This window comes from Akanthomyces muscarius, chromosome 4, assembly GCF_028009165.1.
Source record: "Akanthomyces muscarius strain Ve6 chromosome 4, whole genome shotgun sequence".
In the NCBI taxonomy this organism is placed as follows: domain Eukaryota; kingdom Fungi; phylum Ascomycota; class Sordariomycetes; order Hypocreales; family Cordycipitaceae; genus Akanthomyces; species Akanthomyces muscarius.
Genome location: NC_079244.1, coordinates 1154410 through 1175651, shown reverse-complemented (window position 1 = coordinate 1175651; position 21242 = coordinate 1154410). Strand labels below are relative to the sequence as shown.

The 21242-nt window shown below is 55.0% G+C and overlaps 8 protein-coding genes across 8 annotated transcripts; 6 read left to right on the top strand and 2 right to left on the bottom strand.

Moving 5' to 3' along the window:
- Positions 1 to 1266: 1266 nt before the first annotated feature.
- On the top strand, positions 1267 to 1931 carry LMH87_011032 (uncharacterized protein; the record flags this gene model as incomplete). Its single annotated transcript, XM_056200106.1, has 2 exons — positions 1267 to 1852; positions 1918 to 1931. 2 exons carry the CDS (start codon positions 1267 to 1269, stop codon positions 1929 to 1931), a joined length of 600 nt encoding a protein of 199 aa, XP_056051989.1.
- A 1392-nt stretch (positions 1932 to 3323) lies between these two features.
- Positions 3324 to 5063, top strand: LMH87_011031 (uncharacterized protein; the record flags this gene model as incomplete). The annotated part of the gene is made up of 2 exons (XM_056200105.1): positions 3324 to 4129; positions 4187 to 5063. The coding sequence occupies 2 exons, from the start codon at positions 3324 to 3326 to the stop codon at positions 5061 to 5063; spliced, it is 1683 nt and encodes a 560-aa protein (XP_056051988.1).
- A 1673-nt stretch (positions 5064 to 6736) lies between these two features.
- Positions 6737 to 8686, top strand: LMH87_011030 (uncharacterized protein; the record flags this gene model as incomplete). Its single annotated transcript, XM_056200104.1, has 1 exon — positions 6737 to 8686. The coding sequence occupies one exon, from the start codon at positions 6737 to 6739 to the stop codon at positions 8684 to 8686; it is 1950 nt and encodes a 649-aa protein (XP_056051987.1).
- A 294-nt stretch (positions 8687 to 8980) lies between these two features.
- On the bottom strand, positions 8981 to 10299 carry LMH87_011029 (uncharacterized protein; the record flags this gene model as incomplete). Its single annotated transcript, XM_056200102.1, has 3 exons — positions 8981 to 9172; positions 9242 to 9940; positions 10021 to 10299. The coding sequence occupies 3 exons, from the start codon at positions 10297 to 10299 to the stop codon at positions 8981 to 8983; spliced, it is 1170 nt and encodes a 389-aa protein (XP_056051986.1).
- Positions 10300 to 13165: 2866 nt separating this feature from the next.
- On the bottom strand, positions 13166 to 14179 carry LMH87_011028 (uncharacterized protein; the record flags this gene model as incomplete). The annotated part of the gene is made up of 3 exons (XM_056200101.1): positions 13166 to 13237; positions 13294 to 13646; positions 13732 to 14179. The coding sequence occupies 3 exons, from the start codon at positions 14177 to 14179 to the stop codon at positions 13166 to 13168; spliced, it is 873 nt and encodes a 290-aa protein (XP_056051985.1).
- A 2161-nt stretch (positions 14180 to 16340) lies between these two features.
- On the top strand, positions 16341 to 16790 carry LMH87_011027 (uncharacterized protein; the record flags this gene model as incomplete). Its single annotated transcript, XM_056200100.1, has 1 exon — positions 16341 to 16790. One exon carries the CDS (start codon positions 16341 to 16343, stop codon positions 16788 to 16790), a length of 450 nt encoding a protein of 149 aa, XP_056051984.1.
- A 235-nt stretch (positions 16791 to 17025) lies between these two features.
- On the top strand, positions 17026 to 19137 carry LMH87_011026 (uncharacterized protein; the record flags this gene model as incomplete). Its single annotated transcript, XM_056200099.1, has 1 exon — positions 17026 to 19137. The coding sequence occupies one exon, from the start codon at positions 17026 to 17028 to the stop codon at positions 19135 to 19137; it is 2112 nt and encodes a 703-aa protein (XP_056051983.1).
- Positions 19138 to 19478: 341 nt separating this feature from the next.
- On the top strand, positions 19479 to 21140 carry LMH87_011025 (uncharacterized protein; the record flags this gene model as incomplete). Its single annotated transcript, XM_056200098.1, has 1 exon — positions 19479 to 21140. The coding sequence occupies one exon, from the start codon at positions 19479 to 19481 to the stop codon at positions 21138 to 21140; it is 1662 nt and encodes a 553-aa protein (XP_056051982.1).
- Positions 21141 to 21242: the final 102 nt, after the last annotated feature.

Here is a 21242-nt window from a genome sequence, read left to right as displayed (position 1 = left end):
TCTCGACATGCACCCCATTTGCTTTTTTACTCTCGCCGCGTTACGATTCCCGCACCGACCTTTTTGACTTTGACTCGCATCTTTTCCTAAGCTTGTGGTCTCCATTTTGCGGCTCGACTACCCTTTCCTCTGCATTTTCGTTGCTACACGATGTCTTTTTTAAACTAATCTATTCGTCTCGCATCTATGTTTCTTGTACATATTCACTCAAGCGCAGCCCTGTGCCGCGAGCACAATCGGGGCCCTGGGATACAAATCTGACGATTTCGAATTTTCCTTTTCTTTGTTTTTCTATCAATGTAATATGCTCGAGCCTCCATGTTGGAAGAAAGAGACTCGGAAATTTATTTACTGTGTGGGCAACCAAAAGGCAATCATGTGGATTTGGGAGTCTGGGTTACGCGAAAGCCAGAAAGACTTGTACCTTCAGAATCTAGATATTATCGCGGGGGTTTTAATCTTTGACTCTTTTTCTGCTGTTCCTTGTTTCTGTTCTTTTATACACTCTTAGTTTCCGTTGGCAATTTTTATTGAGATTTCGAAACTGTCGATTCTGTCGGCTTGCGTGTAGGGTGCATTGTTGTCGCGGGTTCCACGCCCGAAAGTGCAGGTATTTTTAGCCGTCTGTATCTCTTTGAGCCTTCAAGCCACCGTTGGTATCAAGTAAGGGTTTTGCTGCAACAAAGCATGAGAGACATTTATCGCGCAAGCGTGTGCGATACCTGTCGCGAAGTTTGAGATTCCAAGTACAGTGTCATGGGTGGTGTCAGAGAATACCCTGGTAGGCACCTAGCGCGAGGGTGTCCCTGAAACAAACCTGTTCCCGCATGACAGTCTACGTTTGTTCGTCATCGCTTGTAAAACTAAGGTAAATTGGACATCCAGAAATGACGCCTCCACGTTGGCTGCCTCTGGCGCTGTCTCCCTTGTGTTACTGTGGCGTTGACAGGGTGGCCGTGATTCGCGGGGTCGTCGAAAAACGGTCTTGATGGCGGCATTGACGTCACTGGCGTGGGGATCGACGAGCCATCTGGCCAAGAAGAAAACAAGTTTCCCGCAGGTTGGGTGCTGAACGCCCAGAAAAGACCCAAAGACCTTGATTCGGATCTTATTTGGGCAGGTTCTACTTTTGTGTTATAATACTGTGCTACGCCTGTGCCACGCAACTGAAAAGGCACACTAACATAGCACATGCCATATACGCCGTGCTCCTTCTGACCACCACATATTACCACAACGACAGCACAAAATCTACGATTATTAGAAATGCCTCTTTTTCATTCGCGCCAAGATGCGCCGGTTCAGCCGGTCGTCGAAGAGCCCGTGGCCCAAAAACACGGTCTCTTCCACAGCCGCCGCGAACCAGTTGCCGAGCCCGTCGTCGCCGCACCGACTGCCAAGAAGCACGGCGTTTTCCACACCCGCCGCGACCCATCGCCGGCGCGGACCACCTCGACGACATCTTCGGGCACCACTGGCGGCGGCGGCCACGATCTGCGCAGCAAGCGCGGCAGCCTGTTCCGCGGCAGCCACGATGACGGCGCCGTCGTCGTGGAGGACACGCACCGCAGCAGCCCGAGCCTGCTGCACAAGGGCCTCAACAAGATGGGCATGGGCGGCGCCGACGAGCGCGACCTCGACCCAAGCATTATCCGCGCGCGGGAGCACGTCATGAGCGCCGAGGCGGCCGAGGAGCAGGCCGACAGGGCGCTGGACGAGGCCAAGCGGCGCGTCAAGGAGGCGCACGAGCACGTCCGCAGGCTCGAGGACGAGGCGGCCGAGGATGCGCGCCGGGCCAAGATTAAGCAGCACCACGCGGCCGAGGTGTCGAAGCGCGGCAAGGTGCTGGGACGTACGTGTGACAGAGAGAAAGCCGTGATGATGCGCGTTGCAGCGATACTAACGGTTTGAATATAGGCCACGGTCTTTGATATATCTTTTCCAACGACTATTCCTTTTCCCCCGCGCGAATGTTTATCGGATTGCTTTTCGACTGCGTTTTTTCTTTTCCTCCTCGCATATTTAAGAGAGTAGCAATTTCAGTCTGAGCCAGATTTATCTTCTTCATTTTGCTTCTGTTTGCTGAGCTTCGTAATTGTCATGTCTCACAACCCGTGTGATACCTTGGTTCTTGGTACGTCTGGCAATAGGGCGGCAGCGATAGAAACGCCCGAGATGGATGCGAGAGGTTGTAGGATTGTGGTTTCATGGAATAAACTACCACTTCGGCCGCCTTAATCGTGCCATGCTTGTCCTCCCCCAGAGTTGTCCTAGATGAAGCAAAATGCAGGTTGTGCAGACGCCCGAAACAGGACTGGTTCAAGGTGGGTCAAGGGGCACATCGGTGTGCACCAGCAGGTGGCATTTCCATTTGTCGTGGGAAGTGGTGACGACGACAGCATTCTGCTAAAAAGCAAGGGTGATTCGACCACTGAGAAAGCAAAAGACGGATATGGCCAGGACTCGACGGTTTTCCATTCCGTGCCGCTCCTGGATGCTCACGACTCAAGAGTTACAGAAGCCATATGTACCGGCACGTACCTGCACCAGTTCGCGTTAGCGTGGCTCAAGCCAGGCACAGGCGGGTACAGTGGCACTCTGGGGTGGCCTCCCGCTGTAGACCCACTCAGATTCGGCGCTCTCAGTGGCTAAAAAAGGACCATTCTGGCGCTCGGTACTTGGCGAGCCCCTGAGAAATTAATTGGATTCCAGGTTTGGGCTGGCAAACTTGACTGGACTGGTTCAACGCGCCGCAACAAAAAGCAAATGGGCCTTCTGATCGCGGCGTTTGTCCCCCTCCCCTGGAAATTGCCGGACTAAAAACACTGGCAGACAAGAGGAAAAAGCTAGGAATAGCAGGCACTAGATAGCTAGGTAGAGACTGGCTAGAGACAGAAAGCCACGCCCTTTTCCCTGCCGGCCGTGCGGGCGCTTGCCACTTCTTCACCCTCACAGTCTCATCCTAACCACAATCCTTCATTCCTCGCAACGTCGTGGCGTTTTTCCAATCGCCCCCTTCAACATCGCGGATATTGTCACCGTTGTTCACTCCTTCCAGCGGACTTGACAAACTCTGCCCTCGCATCATTTTTCCTCCAACTGCCGACGCTGCACGCTCTCTACCGTCTCTTCAGACACTCTCCACGATCCCACCACGCGCTCCTCTGCTGGACCAGAGAGCCGTGGCACAGACACCGCCGTTTGCCTCTCCTTAACCCATCGCCCTGATCCCACGCGACACTTGTTTGTGTACCGATTTCTATATTGCGCAAGATACCCCATTACAAAGGCCTCGCGCCTCGAATTACAAAACAACACCCATCATGCGATTCACTCGCCTCGCTGCGGGCGCTGTGCTGCTGGGCGCCGCCACCGCCCAGGTCCACACGGATTGCCAGCCTCTAAACCGTACCGACTGCCCAGCCGATCCGGCTTTTGGCACGAGCCACTTGTTCAACTTCAACGCAACTCCCTCTTATGATCTATGGGAGACCACCGTCGGAAGCGTCGACTACAATGCCGACACCGGAGCCGGCTTCTCCGTCAAGAAGCAGGGCGACTCGCCCACGATTCGATCCAAGTTCTACATCTTCTGGGGCCGCTACGAAATCAGCCTCAAGGTTGCGCCTGGTACTGGTATCATCAGCTCTCTCATGCTGCTGAGTGATGACCTGGACGAGATTGACATCGAATTTATGGGCGCCAATGCCACCCAGGTCACCACCAACATCTTTTCCAAGGGCGATGAGGACGACCACTCTTTCGGAAAGGAGCACGTCATGGCTGGTGGCAACCAGGATGATTACCACACTTACATTGTCGACTGGACCAAGGACAGGCTCGAATGGTCCATCGATGGCAATGTGATCCGCACGCTGGCTTACAATGACGCAAAGAATGGCGACAAGTTCCCCCAAACTCCCATGCGAATGAACATTGGCATATGGGCCGGTGGAGATCCCTCGCTGGCCCCCGGTACCATTGCATGGGCCGGTGGCAAAACTGATTATGCCAAGGGACCATACACCATGTTTGTCAAGAGCATCAAGATAGAGGACTACACCAAGGACGCTAAGGAATATTCCTACGGAGACAAGACTGGCAGCTACCAAAGCATTAAAGTCAAGGAGTGAGTCTTAAACTTTGATGCTGCAGGCTGACTTGCATAAACTGACCACATGTACAGAGGCAACTCAACCGCCTACGAGACTATCAACAAGCCACCTTCCAAGTCCGCGGCGGATGGCTGGAAAAATCTGTCACCCGGCGCCAAGATTGGCATCTACTCCGGCGCCGGAGCTGTCGCCGCGCTTGCCATTGGCACTCTCCTTTACTACTATTGTAGACAGCGTAGACTTGGCGCTGCCGAAGCCAAGCTTGCCGATGAAAAAGCCGAGGCTGAGCGCCTTGAACTCGCGCAATTCCGCAAGGACGGTGTCAACCCTGATGGCTTCAGAGAGTACGGCCAGGAATACGGAGAGAAGAGTGCCAATCTGTCGCCCCCTGGAACAGCTGGCAACCCGTTCAACCACCCCGATGACTCGCGCCCTAGCTCCCGTCATCCCACGGCCCCTGACTTGGCTTTTGCCGGCGCGGCCGGTGCGGTTGCTGGCGGTGCCATGGCAGCCGGCCACGCTCCCAGCCACGCCGTGCCTGGAACGCCAACATCGCCTCCTGGCGCTTCTCCCGGATATTCGGGCTTCGACTTTGGTGTCCCTCCGGCGGCGAGCACAGGCTACAGCAGCAATAGTCAACGCCAAGTTTCTTGTGCGCAGAGCGACATGATGCCACCCCATCAGTCGCAGTCTCCGGTCGGTCAGATGCGCTCGGCCACTGCCGACCCTTACCGCCTCGGCTCGCCAGGCCCTCAGCAAGCCTACGGCATGAACAGAATGCAGAGCCCGATGGGGCAGCCGGGTCAAGCAGGCTACGATACCAGACAGAGCCCCGGCCCTATGCAGCAACAATATGGACAGCAAAGGATGAGCCCCGGCCCTGGTTGGAGCGGCGGAAACCAGCCGGCCTACCGTGGCCAGCCTGGTGGAGGCAGCCACTGGAACTAATGTATTTTGACTGCGATCGCCTGGATTTTGCGCTGTCAAAAGCAGAGTCTGTATCAAGTTGCAAGTTTTTCTTTGGGGTGAAATTTAGATTGGACTTTTGTTTATCGAGGTCGTCATGAGCCCGGCCGTTATTGCTGCATCGATGCTGTTATCTCTCCTTTGCCATTTCGGTTACATTCGATTTGACCCGCACGCCGGCAACGGCGGTGTTCGGCTGTATATTTTAATATCCTTCCTTGAATGCGCAATTTATTTCTCTTGATTTCATTTAATGAACCCACCCCACCCATATCTGCACTGCATGTCATCATGCGTTTTCTAGGCACGAATCTTCAGCTGCCGATAGACAGGGGGCGATGAGGCTACGTTTGCCGAGGCTCATCGACCTTTTTACATTAGTGGCTTGAGAGGCTGTTCCCGCCTCATCCAATTTCGGACTAATACGACAGTACGATAGAATTAACAAGCAGAAAAAGCTACAATCATCTGGTAGTTTTACGACTTACAAGGTTTTTGGCCGCCGCCCGCTGTGGGCCACGGCGCGGGACGGCTCCGCACGCATTGCCATGATTTTGGTGTGGCCAAGGCAGGTTCCGAGTGGTCACTGTTCAGCCGATATATTCGTCAAAGCGCCCGATCATCGACTCGATTTCATGTCTTGGGATGACAGAAATGGTTGCCTTCTGAAATGTACCATGTTCCCGCAACGGTCCTGAATTGCTCCGTGTCCGATCCGAATCCTCTTCGCCGCCCGCCCGGGGACTGAAGGGTCCCGAGGAGCAAGACATTCCATGCTCGGTGGGTTTACGGTGGACAAAGACAGCGTCACAATGGTAGTGGCCCTTGGCCGAGTCAAGCTTCTTCGTTTCCCACCTCGTAAAGGCATTCTTGGGACGTTCTTCTTTCCAGCCTTCTTCTGCCCCGTCTTCCGTGGGGCCTTGGCACCACACACATCGTCATACTAGGACATTTAGTTTCCTCTTTTCTACTTTGCCACGGCAGCGTCGCATTTCCCACATAGGCAAGGACACACTTTGCAGCCCTTCCACCCGGCAGCATGGCCGTCCGAAAAAGTCCAAGCTGATGATTGGGCGGGTTTGCGTCGCTTTGCCCAGTGGTTCGGCGCTCGTTCAACCACATATCCACCACGCTCGACAAGCAATTTATGATTTATTACACCTACTGATTTAGCGTTGCTCTTTGGCGGCATTAATATAACTAGCTCCGTTGCTAGTGCCTGGACTCTTGTGCCGATCAACAAGCCCGAGGGGCGAGAAAGAGGGGAGCCCTGCAATGGGCGTCTTGCAGTAGTCAGGTGGGCGTTGGCCCGCGCCGATATTGTGAGCTGACGATGAGGAAACGGCCCGGGTAATAAGGCTTTGGTACGGCGACTGGTCTTTCTGGAAGAATCTGGGGTACCAATGGCCATCCGCCGCCACTGGGCCGGTATGGATCTTTGACATGGGCTGTCGGGTTAACGGAGAGTACGAGTAGTACAAAAGCTCAACTGAAGCCTCTTGTGCTTTCCTCTCCGTGTTTCCGCTGTAATCTTGGTCCGTGGAAGCATTCCTATCATTAGCGGAAGTGTCTACTGCAGCTGGACATCTCCTAGAACGGCGACTACTTACAACACCACAACGAGGTGCTACAGCTTTCAGCAGCCGTCTCTCGTGATGTTCTTCAAAGCGGCTCTCGGCCTGTTTGCCACCGCGGCGTCCGTCGTCTCAGCGGCTCCGGCCGCGAACGAGCTTACCGGATACGAATATGTCGTTGTTGGCTCCGGCGCCGGCGGCGGTCCTCTGGCTGCGCGTCTAGCCTTAGCCGGCCACAAGACGCTGTTGATCGAGGCCGGCGACGACCAGGGCCAAAATACCAACGTCTCGGTGCCTGCCTACTCTGCGCTGGCCTCCGAGGACGGCGCTCTGGCATGGAACTTCTTTGTTCATCACTACGCGGACGAAAAGCGCCAGGCACGCGACTTCAAGACCAGCTACGACACGCCGGACGGCGGCCTGTACACCGGCCTTAGCCCGCCTGCTGGCTCCAAGATGAAGGGCACACTCTACCCGCGCACCCAGACCCTCGGTGGATGCACGGCGCACAATGCCCTCGTCACAATCTACCCGCACCGCTCCGACTTTGACTACATTGCCCAGCTCACCGGTGACGACTCGTGGGGCCACGACAACATGCGCAAGTACTTTGTGCGCATGGAGGACAAGAACTACGGCCTGCCCCTCGATGGGGGTCACGGCTACCACGGCTGGCTCAGCACGGAATACACAAAGCTCACGCTGGCGCTGGAAGACCCGCAGCTGCTGAGCATCTACACCGGTGGCGCCTTGGCCTCGGGCAAGCTCCTGCCGTCTGTGGGCGATCTCGCATCTCTGCTTCTCGGCGATGCGAACGCTGATACCGAATCCCGAGACAAGACCAACTCTTACTACCAGGTCCCCATCTCTACAAAGAGTGGTGCGCGCGTCGGCTCTAGAGACTTCGTCGTTTCTGTGCGCGATGCCAAGGACAAGAACGGCAACAAAAAGTACCCTCTCGACGTGCGTCTCAACTGCCATGTCACCAAGGTCATCATTGATGAGAGTGGTGACAAGCCGCGCGCTACTGGCGTCGAGTTTCTCGACGGCCAGTATTTGTACAAAGCCAGCCCTCGCTATGGCACTGCCGGCAAGGGAAAGCCCGGCAAGGTCAGCGCTTCCCGCGAAGTCATTGTCGCAGGAGGAACCTACAACTCGCCCCAGATCCTGAAGCTCAGCGGCATCGGTCCCCGCCAGGAGCTCGAGTCGTTGAAGATTCCCGTAGTCGTCGACCTGCCGGGCGTCGGCGGCAACCTTCAGGACCACTACGAGATTAACGTACAGGGCAAAGCCCCCAAGGACTTTTCCGTCCTCAACGGCTGCACCTTTGGCCTGCGCGGCGAGCACGACCGCTGCCTCGACCAGTGGCAGAAGCCCTTCCTCGGCGACCGCGGCACCCTCGCGACCAACGGCCTGCCGGTCGCTATGTTCCACAAGAGCTCGGCCTCGGACGACGGCAACTACGACAACTTCATCTTTGGCGGGCCCGTCAACTTCCGCGGTTACTTCCCCCAGTACAGCGTTAACATCACCGAGGACCACGACTGGTTCACCTGGGCCATCCTCAAGGCGCACCCGCGCAACAATGCTGGTACCGTGCGCCTGCGCTCCTCGGACCCGCTCGACGTGCCCGAGATCACGTACAACTACTTTGACACGGGCGTCGGCGATTACGCCAAGGACCTGCAGTCGCTGGCCGAGGCCGTCGGCGTCGCGCGCGACGCCCTCAAGCGCCAGCTCGTGCCCGTCCGCGAGGTGCTGCCGGGCAAGGACGTGACGAGCCAGGCGGACATTGAGCAGTACGCCAAGGACACCGCCTGGGGCCACCACGCCTCGTGCACCTGCCCCATTGGCGCCGACGACGACAAGATGGCTGTGCTGGACTCGAGCTTCCGCGTCCGTGGCGTGGACGGCCTCCGCGTGGTGGATGCCTCTGTGTATCCCAAGATTCCGGGCACGTTTACGGCGGTCTCTACATACATGGTGGGAGAAAAGGCGGCTGATGTTATCCTCAGCCAGATCAAGAACTAAAAGAATATTTGTATGCTGAACGATTTGACGACGGATATGTGTAATTCAGTTTATAGCTACATGTTAATTGAACATTTTACAACATTTGACTTTTTCGAGTACGCGTTTAAGGACGAGCATGTTGCCGGCAACACAAATTTTATTTACTATAAATCACTAAACTATCGATCATAAGAAGTTTTCATGAAAAGGTCGTATCATCAACGCCACTTTGCTTATGAGCACAAGCTTGGACTGCAGAAAAGCCGGCCATCTCGGCAAGTATGCGCTGTGATCATTTGGTCTTCGTCCAGCTTAGCCAGAGGGGTTGCCGTTGAAGGCAAGCGCGTTGATGGTGCCGCCGGGAATGCCGCTGAGGACGTTGCGGGTGGCGAGCTGCTGGAGGCGGCCGCAGATCTGACCGCCGGAGCCACCCTCGAGACCGGCAATGTAAGCAGCGAGACCAGCAATGTGAGGAGTAGCCATGGAGGTGCCAGACATGGTAGCCTATGAAACAAGTGTATTAGTCAAAAGCACTTTCTTCCCTCTCACGTCTCATGGGGAAATAGAACTTACAGTGCCACCGCCGGGGGCGAGAGAGAGAATGTTGGCACCGGGGGCAAAGATGTCGACGACGCTGCCGTAGTTGGAGAAGCTGGCGCGGGCGTCCTGGGCCGTGGAGGCGCCGACGGTGCAAGCGCTCCGCTCGGAAGCAGGGGAGACGTTGTTGGCGTCCTGGTTCTCGTTGCCGGCGGCGACGGCCAGGAAGACGCCGTTGCTGACGAGCTTGGCGGCGGCGTCGTTGATGGCGGCCGAGTAGCCGCCGCCGAGGCTCATGCTGGCAAAGACGCCCTTGGGGCACTGGCGGTTGCGCGAGTCGGAGACGACGTAGTCCATGCCGGCGATGATGCCCGAGTAGGCGCCGGAGCCCTGGTTGTCGAGGACCTTGACGCCGTAGACGTTGGTCTTCTTGGCGACGCCGTACGTGGTGCTGCCGATGGTGCCGGAGCAGTGGGTGCCGTGGCCGTGGCCGTCGCTGTTCTGCCCGCTGATGAAGCTCTTGATCTGCTTGGCGCGGCCGCCAAAGTCCGGGTGCGAGGCGTCGACGCCCGTGTCGAGCACGTACACGCAGGTGCCCGCGCCGGCGCTCGTGTCGTACGTGTACCCGCTGGCGCCGTTGCGCTTGTGCGAGATGCGCGTGAGGCCCCAGACGGCGTTTTGCTGGGTGGTGTAGCCCGAGAGGCTGATGATGCTGTCCTGCTCAATGTACTCGACCTGTTTTTCCGAGCCTGTCAGGTGCTGCCTTGGAGCGCGTGTCGTGCCCTGCACGGGTGAGGAGGAGGGCGTGCACTTACATCGGGGTGGTTGCGGAGCTCCTTGAGGGCGGCCTTGTCGAGAGAGCCGGCAAAGCCGTGCATCACGTCGCTGTAGACGTGGTCGGCCTGGTCGGCCATGATGCCCATGCGGCCCTCGGGCGTGGCGAGCGTGCTGCCCTCCTTGTACTTGACAATGTACTTGCCGGGAATCACCTTGCCGCCCGCCTTGGCGGCGTGCAGAGGAGCAGGCTCGTCGCGCTTGACCGTCGGCGCACCGAGGACAACGGGCAAAATGGTCAGAAGCAGAGACAGACGCATTTTGAAAACGTGAAAGAAGAATTGAGTTTGAAGAAAAAGGGTTGTTTTTGTTGTCAAGGTGCTTCGAGGCCTGGTGCTTTCGAGTGCTCTGGATTGGAATCTTGTTTCGTTTTCGAGGAGAACACTCGACCTATTTATTCTTCAACGAACCATCGCTCGTCGCGCTCTCGTCGGTATTCTGACTGAAGCCACACCATCACAAGATTTGCCTCTCTTCAGCTTCATTGACAACATCTTCATACCTTCCTGACAAGGAAGGCGCAAGTCAGAGTGGTATCCATTAGGAGGTCCTTTTGTGCAAGCCCAACAGCACCCGCTTGGGGCGAGGGATGAAACTATCATGTCCACGTTTGCAGCTTTCCAAGTCCAGGCCTATCCACACCGACTTCAACAGGACTGTGCCACCTTCTTAAAAGGAACTGGCTCATGAGCTGTTTGGTCTTTGTCTGGGGGCAACAGGTGCAGGCTGGACTCATCCGTGCGCAGCGAATGACAAGCTCTCTGCAACAAGACGGCTGCTCTTGGCAGCCATGTCTAGAGTGTCCGGGGTTGCATTCGTCTACAATAGTGTCGAAAGTTAGCCTGTTCTTTATTTTAGAGTGAAAGATAACGCCCGCTCCGCCCTCAGAGGATGCTGCAGTGTCGAAGCTAGTTGGGGTGAGCGCAAGCCAACGCATACAGAAGTCCTACAGGGTTTCTGGCCAGAAGCATGCTTTCAGAGCTTCCCAACCGGTACAATGTAACAGCCTTGTACATCATATTGGTTGGTAAATGCTAAATGCCTCCATTCTGCATGAAATGACCCCCCCCCCCCCCGGGTCCTACATCTTGTTTCGGATGAGCGCCCGCTCAGCAGCGCCCAATTCGGCGACTGCCCTCCGTAGTAAGACATGCTCAACAACATCCCAATATTCCTTTTTCTAGGAGACATGCGTACGTATTTTAACGAGATCTTTTCATTGTCTCTGCCGTTAGATTCTCCTTTCTGGTTCACCCATGCCCAGGAATTGCCTCGGAGGGTTAGGCCCGGAGAATTAACTTGTCTGTCAAAGGCAGCCCCGCCTTGCTAAAATCATTGACAGCGGTGCGACGGCCGCAAACCCAATCTACATGGCTTGCTTGCTTGCGTGACTTTAATCCCGCTGGCCGCTCACGTAGCATCGTCACTATCTAGGACCACCATGCCAAGAGGGGTGAGCAGGGGTGAATCCGGGGTACATTGCTTTGCAGAGCAAATCCTCGCGCCATGCAAGTAGCCCAGAATAGAACAGATGGGGGCTGATTGCTGGCGATAGGATGACGAGTGGCACCGAGACATTGATAAATGCGGGGGGCGATGTGTTTTCTGGCCCTATATTGGCCGAGGACTCTTTGATGATGGTGCGATCCTACTTGCCAAGACTTGGCCACGGGACATGTCTGCTCGCAGTTAGCACGGGCGACGCCCTCTTTCTTATCCAAGGTTGGGTTGCATCGTGGCTGGACGCCGTCGCAGATACATTGTCAGCAATGTTTATCGTCGGGGTAGTCTACAAGTGCGGTAGAGGCTGATGGAATTGTTCTGAAAAGAACCAAGTTCAGCCAAATTGCGTTTGTCATTTAATTCTCAAATCTTACCCCGAGTTGGCAGCTCGGAGTTACAGACTTGTTTTCCATCGCCCTCTGGAGCCGCCTCGTCGCCCAGCGGCTGACAGTTGACAGCGATGATCGTTCCGCCTATCGAAAGAAAACGGACCTATTACGTACCATTTTCTTTTATTCCCCTATATGCTTAAATTAAGTTATTTTTAACTTTGGAGCCCCTGAAATCTTTATTTCGACTATGGGCGTCCTCTGCGCCAGAGCGATGGAGGGCGCAAGCTTGAGAGGGGCCCAAGTAGAAGTGTCCCGGTGTCAAATAAATGGCCCTGGGATCTGACGCAAAATGCTGCAGCTGCTGGGATAGTAATTCGGTTTGGGCAAATTGCGTAAAGGTTCCTCGTAGACTCCCAACTAGCACACCCCAATTTAGCGTCTTTGTTCAAGCAGCACAGCCAAAAAGCCACTGCCAAGATATCTGCTCTTGCCACACACTCCCTATCAAAATGACATTGCGGAGAAGCAGATACGTTCTTAGATTCGGCATTCTAAAAACAGAGCCAGTCAGATGTGCCGGCAACCCTCGGCTTCGTTACTCAGTGCCAAGATCTCGGGCGGGCCGACTAGTGTGGCAAGCTGGTGCTGATAGAGCGAGGTGCTCATGCACTCTGTGGCGAGACTTGTCGAAAGAGGAAAGTGAGATGTGCCTGCATATATTACATGATCGAATAAGTAATTCAATTAATAAGAGGCCTTACATTAATATTAGGCAATGGACAGAGGTCAGTGTATGCATGCCTCTGTGTGGACACATGGGCAGAAAGCCACAAGTACGTCCTGCAGGGTCGTCAATGGAGTATTGGTTTGGTCTCTGAAGAGTCTGTGTAACGTAGTTGCATTTCCGAAATTACCACACCCACAAGGCATGCGCATTGCAGTGCAGTAGGAGGAAATTGCGGCTTTCTCTTCCATCCCCACGGCCCGGCAAGCTGGTCTCACCTTGGAGATCCGAGACATTACGTTGCCTGCGTTGCTTACGAGCAGCATTATCATCTGAAACAAACTTTCGTGTCGTTCCATGACAGCTCTAGCTGCAGGTCCAGCGAGTCGCGGGAGCTCCAAGGATGCACGAGAGGTAGCGCACCTTGGAAATTAACATTGTGCCGTCCGCCTCCCCAGCTGAGGAACAGAGATCATGAATCGCTTGATTATATATTACTCCGACCATTATTGCAACATAAACCTCGTTCGGTCACTGTTTCCCATGCCCATACATGAAGCAGTCCAATTATTCTGCCTTCTTTTCGAGGATACTTTGTGTTAATTTATCCAGCCCCTGATTTAGGACGACGAGCTTGTCCTAGATGGGTGTCAGCAACGGTTACTAAAACATCATCTTGTTCCAGGAAATTTTACCAAAACATAATCTGGCAGCCAAGTCGACGCAAACCACGCAGCACCTGAATTGGCACCCCTCCACAGCTTGCCTCCGCGCGAATTCCCCAATACGTCGGGAAGAATTTGCGTCACGTAGTCATCCACGCTGCCTTGATCCGGCCCGACCTCGCCACGAGCCCAGCGCGATATCGTACGTAGGATATCTGCGTAGAGGGAGTCCGCTGGCAGGGAAAACTCGCCTTCGTTGGCATGGAAGCGCGTCGCGACAGTGCCGGTGACGAGGCACGCAACGGTGACGCCAAAAGGCTGAAGCTCCATGCGCAGCGTTTCCGAAACGGTATGGAGCGCCGACTTGGATGAGCTGTATGCGCCTGCGAGGTGTTAGGGGGATGGATAAGGCGAGAGAGAAAGGCGAGAGAAGAGACGAAACGCCGAGTGAAATACGCAGTTACGTACCGATCCATGGTGAATACAAGCATCCTACGGCGGCGCCGATATTCACAACGCGACCGCGGCTAGCAATCAGCAAGTCTGAAAAGGCCTGCACTGTGCGCACAGGGCCCCAGACATTGACGTCGTGGCAGCGCTTGGCCCTGTCGACATCAACGTCGAGCAGCGGCATGGTGTAGCCCACGCCGGCATTGTTGACGAGGACATCGAGCCCGCCGCGGCCGGCGGCCCGGACGGCTATCGATGCGGCGGCGACGGACACATCATCCGTGACGTCTAGCGTCAGGGCGGTGATTTTGCGGTGCTCGCGGACATGAGATGGGATCTTGCGGGCGTCGCGGGCCGTGGCGAAGACGCGATGGCCCTGGTCCGCTAGCCGAAGGGCCAGCGCCGCGCCGATGCCCCCGGCGGAGCAGCCGGTGATGAGGATGGTTTTCGGCTTGGAATCGGACATGGTGGAAAAGATTCAAGGTAGTAGCTGCACCGGCAACCTTGCGCGCGATGGAACAGCAAAGTTGCGATGATGTATTGATGCAGTTGAGCACGATGCAGCTAGTTGGCCCTGTTGCACCTCGGCTCATTCTGCACCGTCTGAATCCCCCACTGAATTGCGCGTACAGGGCTGGTCCGTAAATACCTGGCGGCGACCACCTGAATGGTGCACCCGAGCACAACGTCAGCCACGCGTCCATAACCCAGCATGATCACCTCGTCTAGAATGCACCATGCTGTCATCATTGACGCTCGGCTTGCAGCAACAATCGTCTGTGTACCAGGACTTGAGCCAATCATTTATCGTGCGTGGTGTAAGGCGGTTCTGAGCTAAGCCTTAAAACCGTTCCCTGAGCTTTGGTATCCCACATTGCATCAGTTATAAGCAGTAGCTGTAAAAGCAGTCGCCAGTCTCAAAAAATAAATATCTATCTCATCCCTCGGGTAATTTTTTTGAACTCGCTCTGCGACACATACACTGATGTTGTCGTGAGGGCGGACATGACGCTGCAAGCAGAACTCAAGTTGAAGATGCTCTTACCCTGCAGTCTAAAGGCGAAGAGGGCTCTCTCAACTACAGCCTTGGAGATTCATAAAACGCTGCCTTGCCTACCGAAAAACACTTCCATATTTCCATCGTAACTAGTACGTCTTAATGAGGTGGCTGGTCCTTTGTAGAGAACGTAAAGCATGGTTGGAAGTACAGAGTGAAGAGCATGGCTCCAACGAAACGGCGTCAGCATCAGCCGTCGGCAAAGCACGACTGGAGAAAACACTTGTGTTCGTGGTAGCTTGTCACGGTGAGTTTATGATAGATCTATAAAGAGGAGAAACCTGGAAAAATGAAAATGGATCCCAGTGTGAATTGCGCCGCCGTTGGGGTTTACCAAAGCATCCTGTCACAGCCTCTGTCAGCTAACATCCTAGAGGGATCGATAATGCGCTTACTGTGGTTCATACCCCTCACCAACTGACAAAGCGAATCATTCCAACTCTGGAGCTGCAGATGCTGCACCGACTGGTACTCCAGTAATGACGATCCTGTCTCGCGTGGTATTCCCGCACCAGGTCCACGTCTCCCATGCGATCATCAGGAAACAAGGTGAGGTTGAGCTCGGGAATATAACGCAGCTTCGGGTCAATGTGGATGTGATGGATGCGAGTTATGGTAAACATTCTGCCAGGAATTGGACTATGGAAAGAACGATGTGAAGGCTGCTCGCGTGCGCGGTCGCAAGATAGAAAGAAAGAACAAAGGAAACTTTTGTTGGCTGCGATAGCCTTGTTAGCCGCGGTGTCAGCTGTGTAGATCCCCGCTTCCCACAAGGCTGAGGGAGAGTGTGGTGTCTGGATGAAGACGGTCTCTCCCTATCAGAAGCGATAATATGACACTGCCAAGTATCAAAAAAATATCCTTGCGCCGCTCCAGCCATTCTCGAGCTTGAAGTGCGGTCTGTGATTCGAGCGACGGTGATTGCGGCAACTAGAGCACAAATCGCGGAGCCATGAGATGTCTGACCCGAGCCGTTTTTTATTAGCCGATCGTCTACCCGGAAATCCTTGATAAAACCATGCCGCAGTGCGGAAGTCGCTGCTCCGTTGCTCTTCTCTGAGTAGGTTGGGGCATGGACAGCGACCTGAGTCTCGGGCCCGGCCCAATGGACAGCGTGATGAGGCCTAGTGGTAGGCCTTGGCAGGCTCACAATAATAAAGCCCGGCTGCTGGCACATGTTCCAGACACATCGCCAACGACTAAACTTTTTTTCTTTGTATCGACTACGGTGCGGACTGTGTGCGACACAGGCCTTACCAGTCAGGCTCAAACAAGGCGACATGCGAGCGGAAAAGACCCTCACCGGCTCGGTGTGCAGCTCACACTGCTTCTTCTGCATTCACTTGCAGCACCCTGACCAGTTTTCCCTTCGCACAGCCGCCAGCTCTACGACGAAGAACCATTTTCGCATCTTTCTCGGCAAAGACCTTCCTAGTATTGGCAGGCTCTATCATTGTGACAAGCAAACAGGCCGTCACCGGCTCGCCCTGCAGCTACCGCACACCGACTCTGCTGCGCTCAATTGCGGGATCTCGACCGATTCCTGCTTACTGTCTCTCCCTGATTCGCAATGCAAAGCCTGCTCCTTCGCCGATGGCACGGATTCCTGCGTCTTCCCAGGCAGCGGCCCTCGTGGTATCGGGAGCGACTGCGCGAGGAGCTCCTCGAACGCCATGAGGCGCTAACCCCGTTGCATACACTGAGCGAGACTGCCGATGTCTTTTACATTCTCAGTCGGGCCATTCACGACGGCTATCCGCTCCAAAGTGAGCCGCCGTACCCACAGAAACCTCAGATTCTCATCTACGCCTACATGATCACAAAATACACATCACGATGGCTCTTTTACCGCGTGGCTGCTAGGGCGTGCCGTTCTGCGAATGCCAGCCAAGTGCGAGAAGTGATCAATCCGGCCAAAAAGCACAAAGTTGGAGAGGTAGCCTCCCGCCACGGGCTTGATCGCTGCGAATTCGAACGAGTGTGCTCTCAGTTGCGGCGGTTCTGGCCCCTTCTCCCGTGAACCTGCCCTACATGTTTGCAGGGGCCTACCACTACTGCAGGTTGACACAACGATTCAGGGCTACCCAATCGTTAGAAGACACGTTTGGTGCTCTTGGCCAAACTTCTTTTACTATTTAAAGAGACAACACTTCGCCTTTATTCATGCACGATTGAATTAACCCAATACCATCATTTACTTCTTTCTGAGCCAATTCCTCGTCACAACCGTCCGCACAATACGCACTACCAACAAAATGGCTACATTGACACTACCGCATGCTTCGAGCTCCTCTCTTGCCGCCGAAGTTAAACCTGGCAGAGTTCGTGAGCAGAATCCCTTGGTTATCGGCTTATACGGACTTCCCGGGTCTGGAAAGTCTACTCTGATCAATCAGATGAAGCTTGAGCATGAACTGAGAAACTTTGGCTTTTACGAAGGATCCGAGCTGATTTCAGCCACTGTTCCTGGAGGCCTCACAGCCTTTGCGCGACTTGACGAAAAAGAAAAGCGTTCTGTACGAGAGCGGGCAATTGCTAGCCTTGCAGAAGATTGCCTGGCACGAAAGCGCGCTGCTTTGGTCGCTGGCCACTACATGTTCTGGCCAGAGGAAGACTTGAAAGGCAATGTTGTCGCTACCACTAGCGACTTCCACGTCTATACGCACATCATCTACTTGGACATACCAGCCCCGGCCATTCTCGAACGTCGACAAGGCGATGTGAGCCGGCATCGGCTGACAGCGTCCGCCGCGCACTTACACCAGTGGCAGCGAGCGGAGATTTACCAACTGCGCGATCTCTGCAGACAGCATGGCGTCTTGTTCTCGGTTGTCCCACAGCATACCGACCCGTTTGCTTTCATCTCGAAGTTGGCGCGCCATTTCGAGCAGACGAATGCGAGATGCAACCTTGGTCTTGTTCTTAACAAAGTCAAAGCGGCTCTGATTAGCCAAGAGCGTGCTGAAACTGTGTTGGTCGTCGACGCGGATAAGACTCTGGCGGGCGAAGATGGCGGCTACATGTTTTGGCAGGCTCTGAATGGCTCTAGTCACGGAGTGTCATATTCGTGCCCACTAACGAGCCTTTTCAGCAGTCCGCTCGGCTATTCCGAGGCTGCATTTCGCCAAGCAACACTGCTTTACGAGGAATCTGCGAACGAGAAAGAATTCGAGGCCCTGTGCGACAAACTTGCCTCCTCCATCACAATGCATCCCGAGTTCATTGCGCTTTTTCAGCTCGTTTGCGGCCACAAACATCTGCGAGTGGTTGTGCTGACCTGCGGAATTCGGTGTATATGGCAGATGGTGCTGGATAAAGCCGGCTTTGGACACATGATTAAAGTTATTGGCGGTGGCAGGATCGCGGACGAGGTTGTGGTCACCTCGAAGATCAAAGCAGAGGTTGTCTCGAGTCTTCGAGAGCAAACTGGCCTTTATGTATGGGCATTTGGAGACAGCCCACTTGACTTGCCGATGCTCGAGGCAGCGAACAGGTCAATTGTCGTCTCTGGTGATGTTCAAAATCGAAGTCGCAGCATGGACAATGCACTTCGTGACGCCATCGACACGCGCGGACTCTGCTCTCTGCAAGTGCTCCTCCCACCGCATGCCACTCCACGGCTTGATACCAGAAAGCTACCACTAGTAGAGCTTTCTGATCCTAATTTTGTCGCAGCGATTGTGCGCCGCCGCAACTCGGAAACCCTTGCATCTGCAACCAAGGCAGCGTGGACTTGCGGTTGGGCCATGGTCCATGCCACACATACCAGTGCAGCAAAGCTACTCATGTCTCCGACTCGCGATGCCTCCGTAGCTGGACCACGGCTGAGAAAGGCTCACGAGGAGGTGGGCAAGTTTTTGGCTCTACACTTTCTGTCAGAAGTGGTTGGCGTTGAGGAATTCAACGTACCGCATGTGCAGGGTCACCAGATTGGCGGGTTCCGCCTCGCCAATGAGTCCAAGACTACGATTGTAGCGCTCATGCGAGGTGGAGAGCCCATGGCCTTTGGCATCAATGAGGTGTTTCCCAGAGCCATGCTTGTGCATGCCTATTGTCCAGAAGACATTAAGCTCCATCATGTAGGGAATCAAAAGAACCTGATTCTTGTCGATTCAGTGGTCAACAGCGGAAAAAGCATCATGGACTTTCTACATCACGTCACTCTGCTCAAGAAAGACTTGACAAACATTGTAGCCGTTGCAGGAGTGGTTCAGGAAGAAGCAGTCGCTGATGGTCATGCTCTGCGAGCGATGATGGAGCACCATCGGGTCAAAATGGTAGCCTTGCGAGTATCGAGCAATAAGTTTACGGGCACCAAAACTACCGACACCGGGAATCGGCTCTTCAACACGACCCATCTTGCTTAAGCTTATCGTGGGCAGATGGCTAGCGTGATGGCCATTAGCTCCATAAGTAGCATAACCCGAGAAAAGTAAAAATCATTGACCATTATTGCAAACGAGCGACTCAAACCGTCAATCATGCGCCTGTCAGACAGCCACTTTGCTAGCTCTTCTTGGCTGTTTGGCCTTGATGCGGGGGAGGGGCACACGACGCGGATCTACAGCGTGGGGGTGCTTGTAAGGCGGAGGGCAAGTCGTCCGACACCGTCGCATCCCGCCCAGAATCGTGCCTATATATTTCGGCCCCCTTCCTTGCCACACACTCCTTTCAAGGCACATCTGACAATCTCATTTCCGCCGTCGAAATGGGCCTTGAAACGGACGCCGAGGCCCAGCGCCCCGACGCCATACACCCGATCCCCACGCACGGCAGCAGCACCGACCACGATGCGGCCAAGCTCGACGCCCAGGAGCAGCGCCATCTCGGCACGCTGGACCGCAAGCTCAAGTCGCGGCACGTCCAGTTTCTCGCCCTCTCGGGCGCCATCGGCACGGGCCTCTTCGTCGGCAGCGGGCAGGTGCTGTCGCTCGCAGGCCCGCTGTCCGCGTTCCTCTCCTACGCCGTGACGGGCTTCAACCTCTTTTGCGTCGTCAACTGCCTCGGCGAGATGGCCGCGTGGCTGCCCGTGCCCGGCGCCGTGCCCGTGTTCGCGGCGCGCTACGTCGACCCCGCGCTGGGCTTCACGCTCGGCTGGAACTACTGGTACCAGTTTGCGATTGGCGTGCCCATCGAGGTGACCGTCTGCGCCGTCATCCTCGACTACTGGCCCAACGCGGTCCCCAAGGCGGCGCTCATCACCATCTTCTTCGCCACCATGGTGCTCGTCAACTGCCTGCCCGTGCGCGTCTACGGCGAGGCCGAGTTTGTGTTTGGCGCCGTCAAGCTGACGACGATTGTCGGGCTCATCCTGCTCATGTTCATCATCACCGTGGGCGGGTCGCCGTCGGGCGACGTCATCGGGTTCCGCTACTGGAAGCATCCGGGCCCGATGAATGAGTATCTCGAGGACGGCGCGCTGGGCCGCTTCCTGGCATTCTGGAAAGTGTTTATCCAGGCGACGTTTTCGTATGGCGGCAGCGAAATGGTGGTGGTCGCCTCCGGCGAGACGGAGAACCCGCGACGCAACATCCCCAAAGCCATTCGGCGCGTGTTTTGGCGCATCCTTCTATTTTACGTGGTGTCCATTTTTCTAGTCGGGCTTTGCGTCTCTTCAAAGGACGAGAAGCTCCTGAACGCCATCGATTCGTCTGCCCCTGGTGCCAAGCAGAGCCCGTTTGTCATTGCCATTAGCAACGCTGGTATCAAGACGCTGCCGTCCATCATTAATGGTGTCATTCTGACATCGGCCTGGTCGGCTGGGAACTCTTTCTTCTATGCGTCTACGCGGGTGCTGTACTCGGCTGCCCTCGACGGCAAAGCCCCGTCCATTCTTCGGTTTGAGCGGTTCGGTGTACCGTACGTCTGCGTCGCTGCGACGACTGCGCTTTCAAGCCTCGTCTACCTCAACGTCAACAACCAGTCTGCGGAGGTGTTTTTCTGGATCAGCAACCTTTCTGCCGTGAGCACGCTTATTGTGTGGGCAAGCGTCTCTTACACGTACCTACGCTTCTACCACGGTCTCCGCCACCATGGCGTGGACCGCGATACGCTCCCATACAAATCTCCCATGCAGCCCTTTTTGGCATATTTCGCCATTGTTTTCTGCCTTGTAATTGCTTTTTTCAATGGGTTTGATGCGTTCTTCCCGGGCAAATTTTCTGCCAAGTCGTTCCTTCCGCCGTACATTGACATACCAATCTTCCTCAGCCTATTTCTGGGCTACAAATTTGTTAAAAGAACGAAATTTGTACCGCTGGCAGAGATGGATCTGTGGTCAGGAAAAGCCGAGATTGATCGTCTGGAAGGGACTTGGGTAGTTCCTAAACCGAGGAACTTTCTGGAGAGAATGTGGTTCTGGCTGGGATAGGCAGAGGTGCATTTACAGTACAGGTAATGGGCCTAGATCAAACTTTTCTACACAGCCGTGCGCTATGCAGTCTGGATTGCGACAAATTGTGAAAACAAAAAC